Source organism: Epinephelus lanceolatus, chromosome 16 (assembly GCF_041903045.1).
Source record: "Epinephelus lanceolatus isolate andai-2023 chromosome 16, ASM4190304v1, whole genome shotgun sequence".
NCBI classification, from domain to species: Eukaryota; Metazoa; Chordata; class Actinopteri; order Perciformes; family Serranidae; genus Epinephelus; species Epinephelus lanceolatus.
The window spans coordinates 14,512,596-14,525,225 of record NC_135749.1 but is presented as its reverse complement, the minus strand read 5'-3'; the positions used below and the strand labels follow the sequence as shown (position 1 = coordinate 14,525,225).

The following is a 12,630-nucleotide window of genomic DNA, read 5'->3' as shown; positions in this document are numbered from 1 at the left end:
TTGCCTCTGTTGATTGTTTCTGTTTTCGTTCTGAGTTATGTGTCTTTGTTGCAGAACAGGAATCTGCTGAAAACCAGTTTTTAACTGAGCCAGGCCAGTTTTAACTTTAGCACACGATGTTGCTTTTAATTCCATTCCTGTATAAATGAAATCAAATGACAGTCATCACTCTACCTCTTAAACTTAATCTCTTAATCCAATTAGATTCCCCAAACACACCCAGCTCCTCATCAGTCACTGATGTATTGTACATGACACTGCCTATGGATTTTCCAGTCACATACTGGAGCAATAATATTTTAAACCACTGCAAGTCCAAGTGCTGCATTAATAAATATCCTTGCCCTACATTGTCCATGTCCTCAAATCATAATAGTTTACAGCCACAAACTTCTCCTCCATCAATCAACACTTCGTCCTGCACATCCTGCAGCGCCAGCCCGATCTTGACGCTCATTGGTCGGGTCTCATGTCAATCCCGCCTTCGCCCCGCCCAACAACAACACACACCGCTCACTGTTGGAAGTTGTGTTTGAAGGGCACACAACAGCTTGCAGAGATGCGAGAGGACAGCCCGAGAAAAACAACGATGAGAAACTCTTAACCAGCATCCTGGGAAATATAAATTTACTGAGGAGGCTGTTAAACGACGTCGAGCTTTAGCCCTGCTAGCTAACCGTCGTCAAACTGGAGCGAGCTGAGGAAAGAAAGGGCAGTTTGTCCCCGATATATTTACAGCTGGGGTCTGTCGAGGACAGGAAACATGAAGTTCGCTCAGTTTTTGCTGAAAAATGGCTCCGTCGCTGGGATACCGAAACAAGTGGAGAAGTTTGCCAAGTTTTCCCCGTCTCCGTTGTCCATGAAGCAGTTCATTGACTTTGGTGAGTGTTTCTAGTGGTGTTGGTGTTGTCGGACACTGTGTGCTACCTGTGAGCCTGCTTTCCCACACTCACATGCTAGTTGCACAACTCACGCCATTCAGTGTTAATGTATGTCCTGGTGATAGTCCTCCATAGTGTCTCCTGGGCTAGGGTTAGGGGTTAATCCCTAACCCCTAACCCTAACCACATGACTGAAATCACCATTTTCAGTTTTAGATTTTGATGACTGTGGCATTGTGGGCATTGCAGTGACCAAGAGAAGACAGCCTCTAAAAACTGATGTGTGGTTGATGTTACTGCTACCTCAGCACAAAATAAAGCAGATATTGTCACCATAGTTTTTTATTTGATTTGCGCAACAGGTTCCTCCTTTAAGGAAAGACTATATCCACAAATAATCCTGGGTAGATGTCCTCCAAATATCAAGTAAAGGTTGCTGTGTCTTTGACTTGTGTTTTGACAGGATGGGGTCAAAAGTTGTATGCTGGCTCAGTGTTTTATTTTCCTGTCTCTGTCCCCGCATGTGACTGCAGGCTCGGCCAATGCATGTGAGAAGACCTCCTTTGTGTTCCTGCGGCAGGAGCTTCCTGTCAGACTGGCCAACATCATGAAGGAAATTGATTTCCTCCCTGACAAGCTCCTCGGCACTCCATCCCTAAAGCTCCTCATCAGCTGGTAGGATTCCTAGGCAACCCTGCATACTGTGTCATCGAATACAACCTGTTGGATACCTGACAAAAGTCCAGAGGGACTGAAATGTCAGTGTAACTAATACATTGTGAAGCTGAGTTAAAGCAGTGTGCAGGATCTTCTTTTCAAGACTTAAATAATCTTAGTTTTCCAACAAGTCTCCCTGCACCTCTGCATCAGAATCAAAGCAAAAGAGAGGGCAGGATCATGAAACTGTGGCAGGAGAGTCCTGCTGTATTTCTATTGTCACTTAGTACAGGATTCCCTGGTTACACAAGGTCACACGGGGACTCGTTCAGCAGGGGGTAGTCATGAAACGGTAGTGTCTGGGTGATTCAAGTTCTCCTCATTATGTCTCAAAGCATATTCCCTTTGTATTTCAGCCTGTGGACTTCAAGCAACTTTAGCTTCAAATCATTAAATCTGTTTTGTATGCAGTTGTTCTCCTGTGGTTTTGTTAAATTTAACCAGTCAGGCTTACAGCTGTGATCTGATAAAAACACTGCTGTTGATGTTTTCAGAGGTTACATGAGGTTTTCCAACTGTCTGTTCTGTTTAACCATGAAGCGAATCACCTCCTCGCTCACCCCGCTGTTGTCTGAGCACTGTCTGGCTCGATGCCATCGATCTGGGAGTGTACTTTATTTATACTGGATAGGCTAATGTACTGGCTGTTGTCGTGGTGATATGTTATTCTTGTGTAATATAGCTTAAAGGATTATGTGTACGTTCCAGTTTCATGTTGTGCCATCAAGATGCAGCACCGTTTTGGAATTCTGGAGAATTCACGCTACTTGGTGCATGGCAGCATTTGTTTGTAGTTAGAAAATTCACACAGAGTTATGCTGACATGTGCGAATCTGTGTGCACACGCCCATTTCAAGGTACATGTTGTAAAGAAGAGTGAAAGGTTGTAAACATTGGGGGTGCAGCCAAGTAAATGTGTGTACATAGGGTAATTATGTTTGTTGTAGGTTTTCAGCTGTGATCATTTTCTCTTGGATTTTGTTTTTCCACCATAGCTGCTACTTCCTGGTCACATTAAAACTATTCTATTCTGCAGGAGACTTCACCCTAGCATGTTGATTATGTCACGTTGAGACATGTTAGCAATACTATCATTACCCCACCCTGCTCTTCTTATAAGAGCCACAGGAGTGTCTATATATGGCTGTGTACCTCCTTCACTGTGGCTTTCTCTTCTCACTATGGCAGAGCTCTTTGGTTGCCAGCAAAGAGTAGATCTGTCACTTGTTAATGTTGTCGACAAGGGCAGAGAGGTCATGCCTTGATATTTCCTGGCAAGCTTGTGAAACCACAAGTCGCAGAATAGTCTATTTCAGGATGTACATCTGTTTGCATGACGGGACTTAATCCAAAATTTGAGCGCTGAAGGTCAATTGAGGGACAAACCGAGCACATTGAAATCATAGGCAGTCACACTGCTGTTCACCTTTCACCCAGTTTCTCTGCTGTGAGACAGCATGAGAGAGTGTGACTCAAACAACTCAGCACTTGAGTCCTCTGCATCCACTGGCCTACAGATAAACTCTTTGATAAAATAAGCAACTGTTATCCAAAGAGGAGACATTGTCATTTTAATCATGTGGAAATAATTACACAGTTGTGAAACTGGTTAAGAATTTCAAGCATGTCTAGTCTAGCAGAAATTTACTGCTTGCTGAGTAGTTTTTAATGCTTACGTGTCTCTTATTTTCTTCTAAAGTCTACCCTTTTGTGTCCACCAGGTATTCACAGAGTTTGTTGGAGATTGTAGATTTTTTAGAAAAGGATCCAGATGACAAGGATGTCCTGAAAAGGTAAGTCATTTACAGGCACTTTCCAATACATACGTACTGCTTGTGTAGACCTTCACCATGTCCCTGTCTAGTTGTTTTGTTGCTGTTACCAATCCAGTTGGTTAATTCTTCAGTAACTGCCAACACTAATTCAGTAATCCAGGAATTATTTAACTGCCTATTTTCGACCTCACACTACAAAGACAGGATCAGTCCAAATTGTGATCTCACTCACAGTTCCTGAAGGCCACCGTCAGACTCAAAGACTGAAAAAGAAAAGCAGAAGCTCCATTTAAAGTCCAGTGTTTAGGCTTTAGGGGGCTCTATCGGCAGAAGTGAAATACATTATTCATAATTATACTTTTATTTGTGTATAATCACCGAAAAATTTGAATCTTTGTGATTTTGTTAGCTAAGAATGAGCCCTTCCTATCTGCGTACGGAGTGGGACCACCAGGTTGTACTGCCATTTTTCTAAAGTTGCCAAGACTGGACAAACCAAACAGTGGTACTAGAGAGGGACTTTTCACATTTTCACATTATTTGAAGCAGGGTTTGGTGCCTGTCGATGTGTCCTGAAGGATTTTAACATCTTGGACAAATAGGAAGAAGGCTGGTCAAATATTATCTGTGCTAACGGTGCTTAAATAACAATTGATAGTACTGATACACCATGTAAACAAACCAGCATAACCACTCCAAAGATGGGTGAGCACTTGCTATCTTCATGCGTTGTATAGACATATAGACATATTTTATTGGCATAGATATAGACATAGAATAATGAAATATAGCCAACAATAAGTAGATTGTTATTAGCGACGGTCATCTGCCAGAAATTTTTAGCTCCCTTGTGATCTCCCCTGCAGCCAGCTGCCACCTTATTTAGGTTGTTGCAGTGAAATGACGAGGTATAACAAACAACTCCATAAATCAGCTGTACGTCGTCCATTGCTGTGCTTTCAAAGTGAGCGATAGGAATTAATAGAAACAAAAAGTACGGCTCAAGACGCTGCTCAGCAACACTCACAGCCAGTTTGGATATTACACTCAAGAAAAGTGCAATCCATCTGATTTTTTGCTGACGCTCTTTTGCGTTGTTTGAGAACATGGTGGGAATTATTTTAACCAGACATTATGACTGAAGAGATTGAAATGTGGTGGACTTTCATAGATTGTCCCAGTCAAAAAGCGGTAATTACCAGATAATGTCAATACTGGTACATTGAGAGCAAAGTTTACCGAAGTCACATTACTTGTATGTGCACACGTACTTTAACTCTTAATCAGATACCAAATGTTAGAGCATTTTTTACTGCTTTCAACCCAGTGCCCAGTGCCATTCACACTGCTGGTTACATATATCCCAATAATCCTAGTGCACTGTACTACCTGCCCTCACACACTCACACGCCTATCATGTCTGTGCCCTCCCAGCTTCACACGGACTCTGGTAAACGTCCGTAATCGGCATAACAACGTGGTGCCCACCATGGCTCAGGGCGTGGTGGAGTACAAGGAGGCCTTTGGCGTGGACCCCGTCACCAACCAGAACGTTCAGTACTTCCTGGACCGCTTCTACATGAGCCGCATCTCCACACGCATGCTCATGAACCAGCACAGTCAGTATAGCACTCTGTGATTGACTGTGAGTTAATCAACGCAGTTGCTCACACACGAAGCTCATGTCATAAGATTAAAGCCAACGTGTGATAATGTTTGAGAGCTGGGATTCAGAAATGTCGCAGCACATTTTGTCCTTTTTGTCTCATTGTGTCTAATGTGATTTTTAAGATTTAATGCTGTAAAAAAACACCCAGCCTGCCTTGAAGGTTTTACACTAGTTCTATGGAACTTAGTCAACTTGACATGTGCTCTATAATTGTTTAAATATTTACAAATGTAGAAAATCTATGGACATTGAATTGTATCTCTACGGATTTTGAGTCACACACATTTGTTGCTTTGTGCCCTGTAGCATTAATCTTCGAAGGCAGCGTGAACCCAGCCCATCCTAAACATATAGGCAGCATCGACCCCACATGTGACGTCGTGGAAGTAGTAAAAGGTAATGAATAATCTTTCTCAGCTCCAATACGGCTGTCTATACATACACACTCATACATACCCTGGATGTGTTATCTACTTTCCCTCAGTCTCTGTTTGTACAGATTCATGATTGTTTGACCTTTTATCATCTGATATTTTTAGAGTCAATACACAGAGTGGGAAGTGAAAACACCCACCTTTTCGATGTTGTGTAAACTGATGCACTGAAAGACGGAGACATACGTTTCTCTGCTGTTGTTCTCCACTTTCTCACGCTTCAAAGTAACCACAGATATTTTTTTTCCCGCTCTCTAGATGCCTATGAGACTTCAAAGATGCTATGTGAGCAGTATTACCTGACCTCTCCTGATATGCAGATCATAGAAGTCACTTGTAAGTCTTAAAAAACAACCTTCATGTTTGTTTTTGCAGATGTTTTTTATCCACATTTTTTTTGTAGATATCTGTGTGAGATGGAAGTTGTGCTGGTGTGCTCTTGAAAATTCAACTAAACCTTTTAGGATTAATCTGTTTTGGCTTAAGTGAGGCTCCCGGTGTCTGTGTCCTGTTAGTTGGGCCTGCCAAGAGCTGGCGTCAGCATCAGGCATTCCTCCATTTAATTCATTATCTACAGATAATGTGACAAACTAACCAGAGCAGGGGAAGGCTTTATTTTATCACGTGTATGCTCATACATCTGGGGTGGGAAAACATTAAAAACTGTAGGTAGTATGATTAATGTACATGCATAATGAGACTATGTCAAAACTGAGTTTATGGCTGGACCGTGCTGGATGCCAGAGGTCTTTTAAAAGATTCTGATTTAAAAAATCTGTAAATACACTAAGAAGAAGACCAATACACTTTGGCAGAGGGACCCACTTTCTCTGGAGCTGTACCCCCTTATCAAGCACCTGTTTGCTCCTATTAACACAACCCTCCCCTCTTCAGCCCTGGTCGGCGATGTACATCCCTGTGTGACAATGATTTGTAAAACGTTCTACAGGCGTGTTTAATTGGCCAAAAGAAATAGTTCATGTTGTGACCTCTAGTTATGGATTGTTACAAAGGTGTTGGCACCCGTTCTTACGTCTCCCCTTTCTTCTCAAAACTGTGGCGGCATCCAGTCCGACACTGTATCATGTAATATTAAGTAATGTTTCTCATTAATTTTAAAGGCTTGTGTGTCACACAGACACTTCTGTTCCTCAAACAAATTGATGAGGTGATTCTCTCTTTCCTCTGTCAAAAACTTGGCTGGGCTAGTTAATGCTAATTGCTAATTGGTAATTCCACCCAAGCAGCAACCTCAGAGGCTGAAAAATGAAGCTAATGCAGAAGTGCCAAAAACAGCAGTTCATTGAATGGTCACTTAAGGGTTGGTTCCAAAACTTCACAGCAGAAATAAACAAGTTGGGGGGGGGGGGGGGGGGGCGTTTATACCACAGCATTGGCAACAGCCATGGCTGGAGGCCTCATGTTTTCGGGTTGTCTGTATGTACTTTTGTCACATGAACATGATGATGAACGACCTGGGGAAATTTCTTCAAATTTGACACAAATGTCTACTTGGACCGAAAAAGTAATTGATTAGAATTTGGTGGCTGAAGGTCAAAAATCAAGGTCAGAATTCCTATGCTGATTATGACAAGACTTCACACAAATGTCCAATAGGATATAATGAAGTGATGACATTTTGCCAGGGAGAAGATGTGTGTGAAGCACCCTGGTTTTCACAGACATGATTGTAAACTGTAAGAGAAACTTGACTGGTGTGTAAAGGCAAAAAAACGGCGGGTTATATAACTCATCCATTCACATTTTATAAAGGCCCAAAGTTACACATATTAAAGGGCAAGGCCACTTGAGTGACTTGAGCTACAGTCTGAGTCAGATCTACCCTTTGCTCCTCCACAGCTCACCCCTCTCATTCAAATATGGTCACTTCTGGCTCCAAAAAAAACAAGATGGCAATGGCCAAACTTCAAGGCTTCAAAACAGCAGTCCACAAACCAGTGGGTGACATCATAGACACAACGTCTGTTTTTTATACAGTCTATGACTCCACCATGTTTTTATGCTAACGTTACAGTGGTGACTGAAAATGAGTCGAACAAAGTTGTCACTCATCTGACAATAGCAATGTGCTTTCCTATGCTGTGACAACAGTGTGTGGATGAGGTATTACAGTAAGTTGATAAATTTTACACATGTAGCAGCTAGCTAGTTAGTTAGCTTGCTAATTCCACCATGTTATCATGCTACATTGGTTACAAAAAATGAGGAATACAGTAATACAGGACTCTCAGCATCCACGGCTCTGTCAGCATGTCTGCGGCTATTCGTTTCAAAAGGGGAAATATTCACATTTATGTCATCACTCACTCAAACCAATGGTGTAAAATCATCATTCACGCACTCACTCACTTACTTTTTCACTCACCGACAGACTTTTGTGTTTATAGGGCTGGCCTCACATGCTGCTGTCCAGCCAAAAGAGACTAATATACTGTATAGATGAATATGTGGTTTAGTAGAATAAGTGTGATAGTTATTGATACAATATGTTCTATAACTGAATCCATAAACCGAAGTCCTGCTGCAGAATGAGTCAGAACATGCACCAGGGCTTTTAATATAAACTGTACATACTAGGCCAGCATGTTCTTGGCAGACATGTTCTAGATTATATAAATCGAAATGATAAATGGAGTTACAATGTCCTTTTCTTTGTTTATTTGGCAGGAATGGCTTTAATTTTTTTCCACTGATATTGAAAATGCTTGTCTTGTCTCAGGCCGGAGTTAATGTGTAGTTTTGTAATGCATGCAGTTTTCTTCTTCTTTCAAGCACTGGTGTACTTTTCAGTCAGGGTATCAGGGTTATTGATTTGTCATGGTTTTAACATATTTCCACATTTAGGAAAGGTGTCTTTTTTCCCCCATGTGATCAGCTTTATTATTTTTTTTCACAGCCAAAACCCCCAACCAGGACCTCCACATTGTCTATGTGCCATCCCATCTCTATCATATGCTGTTTGAGCTTTTCAAGGTACAGTGCCCAGCAACCCTGAAAACTAGACTTATATTATTCATCGCCACATGTCTGCTCACTCGTTTTGTGATCTGCTTCTCTGTTAGAACGCCATGAGAGCTACAGTAGAAACCCATGAGACGAGCCCAACGTTGCCCCCGATCAAAGTGCAAGTCTCACTGGGAACTGAGGACCTCACTATCAAGGTAGATAAGTACACAGAGTTAAGGTTTGATCACAAATTTACACTAAAGGCAACACTGTGCAGGGGAAATCAGGTTAAAATTACACCAGCAAACAAGTGTTGTTCCAGTCACTGCCATCAGCTATACTGTGTACTGTATGCATGTCCATTTGAACCTTGGTAGTATATAAATAAAGCTAATCCAGATGACCTGATTCACAAAGCATGACACTGTTTAGATTCCATTCAAATGGCAAATGGTTAAGAGCTGATTAGGTCACTGCTACCAGAACAATGAGAGGAGCCTTGTTGATATAAAATACCTCCCCTTTATTTTTAGATGTCTGACAAAGGAGGCGGAGTCCCTCTGAGGAAGATCGAGCGCCTGTTCAGCTATATGTACTCCACGGCACCCAGTCCAGTCCACGTAGACAACTCTCGCAATGCACCACTGGTGAGACTAAACCTGCCTTCAATGTTGTCTTAGTCAGTGGACTGTATGCTACAAGCTTGCTTTTGCATTTAATGACGAGGTTTCAACTGGGATTACAAGTTATCTAAATGGTTAATTTCACAAAGACTCCCACAGCTGAGCAAGGTTGCACATTAGCTTATTACAGAGAGGAATGCAGTCTGCAACATTGCAGTGGATTACACTGTAACCATGAGAGAAACACAAGACCTGTCCACACCACAAACCCACCACAACATCCACCTTATTTCATAAATGTTGTAATATTTTAGCAACTGGTCCAGACAGGCTAATCTGTATTGATACTGTTGTCTTCCGTCAGGCTGGTTTTGGCTATGGCCTGCCCATCTCCCGTCTGTATGCCAGGTACTTTCAGGGAGACCTGCAGCTCTACTCTATGGAGGGCTACGGCACCTCAGCTGTCATATACTTGAAGGTGAGAACTGCATTATCTCCACACACACTGTCAGAAATAACCTTAATAGTTGGTGTAGAGTTCACGTATATATTTACTGTCAGCTGCACAAGGTTGATTGACTGAGTGGTGGCAGATGTGGCGTAGCTGTGTAATGCAGGCAATTCACTACTAATGTGTGTCATGTTGTGTGTTATAACTCACCACAGAGAGACCTTTTCGGCCTCTACTTTAAAGAGACAGTTCAACCCAAAATCAAATGTACTGTAGTTTTAGTGCTCAAGCGCCAGAAATATACACTTTAAAAACTCATCAGCAATGTCTCTTTCCAGAAATCTTGACCTGGTTACTCCACAGACCTTATGAGCAGTTTCATGCAAGAGCTTTTTTCTTACTACCAAACTATGCCCGGTAACCACATCATCGCACGGAAGGAAGTGTGCGTCTACTCATGGATGAGGCTCGTGCACAATGTTGGTCCGTCTAATCGGTGCTAGGTGAGCTAGCAGTAGATGCACGCTTCCATCTACACAGGTTGATGGGTGTACTTCAGTGGAAAGAAAATAGTTCCCGCTTGAAACTGTTCACAACGAGGTCTCTTGATAATCTTGAGTAATCGGGTCATGATTCCTGGAAAGAGACATTGCTGTTGAGTTTTTAAGGAATATTTTCGGAACTTTGAGCACCACAAGCTGAGTGTCATGTAGTTTCATTATATTCAAAAAGGCAGACGTCTCTACAGTTGATATCTCCAACACTCTGCAACTTACACCAAAACTATCTAGACTGATTTTTTTCTAGGTTCTAAGGTGAACTGTCCCTTTAAGGAGTGTATAAAGGGATCTTTGAAGGAAAGCCCAACGAGAAATTACCTGGAACTGATTCTAAATCAAGCAAACATGTCTGCGTGAAAAGGCCAATAAGAACCTTTCTGTTGCGTATCACAGGCTTTGTCCTCAGAGTCAGTCGAGAGACTTCCTGTTTTCAACAAGTCAGCCTTACGGCATTACCAGACGACCATAGAGGCTGACGACTGGTGCATGCCCAGCAAGGATCCAAAGAGACTGGGCAATTCCAAGAGGACTCTGTGATGGCGGACTGAAGGAGGACACAATAAATGTAAGAAGACAAAGAGGATCCATGTTGGAAGAAATGGATAAGCTTGTACTGTAAGTGGAAGAAGGCACCAAAGGCTTTCAGCACGCTGTTGAACCTGGACTTGTGTGTGTGGGTTCCTTTGTCGCATAGGAGAGAGAAATCTGGATAAAGGAAATGGTTATTGTTGGTGTGGAGAACCAGATTAATGCACCAAAATAACTGAGCTGAAAAATATTCCAACCAACCGGCAGGCAATTTCATTTTACTATACGACAATTACAGGCTGCTAATGGCAATGGAACTAGTATTAATCTGCCTTTGCCTCACTCATTACACTCAGTTATCACTTATAATACCGTGTTAACACTTGGAAGTAAGCATGCTGTTTGTGTTAATGTAACTTTTTTTTTTCTTCACAATCTTAAGTTTTGCACACGGTCTTTGGTCAGTATCATGGGTAAAGTTTTGTAGGCTAAGTGTGTATCGATGCCTTGAAACACCCAGCCAAAACCAGCTGCAACGGGGTCACTTGAGTTAAACAAAATGGGAACATGCTCAACCACTCCAGCATAAACACCAGAGGAGCAAAGTCTGTTCCTCCACTTATGTTCATGGAGGCATTTCAGTCATTTTGAACTTGTAGCATTGCTTCACTCACACAACTTAAGCATTTCAGTGGAGTTTAGCTCTTATACAGCCACAGCATTTTAAAGATGCCAGAAGAAGAATTTGCACTGGTTATGCGTGGCATAAAATGATAGTATTTTTGCTTTGATGACATCAATGTAAATTTTTAGTCTTTAAGCTTCTTTAATATAAGGTGTAAAAGAATATGGTTCTTTTAATGTACGTCAGTAAGCTACCTACCTTAGTCTTCAATCTATGCAGGCTGCGATCATTTTAAAAGTTGGAATATTGTGAATAATATTTGATGGATGTTTGGTTCCATAGAGCAAAAATGAGAAAGTGCCTTTCTGGAGAAGTGGAATTGTTATAACATAGCATTGCAGCATATGTGAAGTTAATTTGTACGGTTGAACTGTGAGTAATTATATTTTAACTGTAAAACTGCCAAGTGAAAGCTGTGCTACACAATAATAATTCTCCTCTGTTGAAACTGGTGTGAAATTAATCGCAGCAGGAGCGAAAATACCATACACACTTTTTAAACTGTTTCCAAGAAACTTTTCAGTGTTTCTCTGAGAGTAACTGTAGACCTGCAGTCACTAGATAATATCATGCTAAGTGTTTTGTAATGATGCATGTGTTGTATATTTAATAACCAACTTTAGAGGGTGTAAAGGCCTTTGTGAAATGTCAAATGCTTTAGTGCTGATCTAACAGATATTGCCTTATCTGTATCTAACAATTTCACGTTTTTCCATGTCTTCATTACAAACCAGTCAAACGTTCAAACACTGTACTTCTCAATTCAGTCAGTTTGTAGTGTTTAGCATTGCTCTTGTTGGTTAAAATATGAATCTTTAGCTTTAGACTTTTATCATGATTTGTGAACTGTCTGTGCACCAACAGACACATTTGCATTTTAAACTGTATAAACAGTAATCTCAAAAGCCACGTGTGACTGTACTGAAGTTGTGGTTCGCCACTAAAAGGACCAGTGAATGTAGAAAATAAAAATCTCACTTCTCAACACATCATTTCTTGTGCCTTGTGCAGCTCATGGTGCATTTATGAACTTAACCCTGTGCTTCTGTTCAGACCAGAAAGATCTTACCAGTATGTTGAGGACACAGCCCCATGTGCCACTGCTCTCTGACATATCTGGAAGTTGTTTTCTCCCTCTGACTCCCTCTTCTCCCCCTGCATCTTGTTTTTAGGAAATTTTGCTCTGTTTGTCTGTCACCATCGCAGACACAGTCCAGTGGCTTTTTTCATGGCCAGCTGCCAATAGGGGTTTGAGAACTGGCTGTCCTGCTCTGTTGGGCCCCTTCATTAGTGTGCCCACATGTCGTGCTCTATTCTGGTTTTGTTACTTTTCTCTACTT

The 12,630-nt window shown here is 41.6% G+C and overlaps 1 protein-coding gene across 2 annotated transcripts; it reads left to right on the top strand.

The window, feature by feature from the left end:
- Positions 1-532: 532 nt before the first annotated feature.
- Positions 533-12,282, top strand: pdk4 (pyruvate dehydrogenase kinase, isozyme 4). Of its 2 annotated transcripts, XM_033637654.2 has the most exons (11): positions 533-881; positions 1,415-1,556; positions 3,320-3,391; positions 4,808-4,992; positions 5,349-5,438; positions 5,735-5,812; positions 8,394-8,470; positions 8,560-8,658; positions 8,977-9,090; positions 9,431-9,544; positions 10,471-12,282. In XM_033637654.2, exons 1-11 carry the CDS (start codon positions 764-766, stop codon positions 10,612-10,614), a joined length of 1,233 nt encoding a protein of 410 aa, XP_033493545.2. In that variant the 5' UTR covers positions 533-763; the 3' UTR covers positions 10,615-12,282. The 2 variants fall into 2 exon arrangements, 1 of the variants encoding a protein (XP_033493545.2); XR_013493558.1 differs by lacking the exons at positions 8,394-8,470; positions 8,560-8,658; positions 8,977-9,090; positions 9,431-9,544; positions 10,471-12,282 and having other exon boundaries at positions 537-881; positions 4,808-5,018; positions 5,735-5,753.
- Positions 12,283-12,630: the final 348 nt, after the last annotated feature.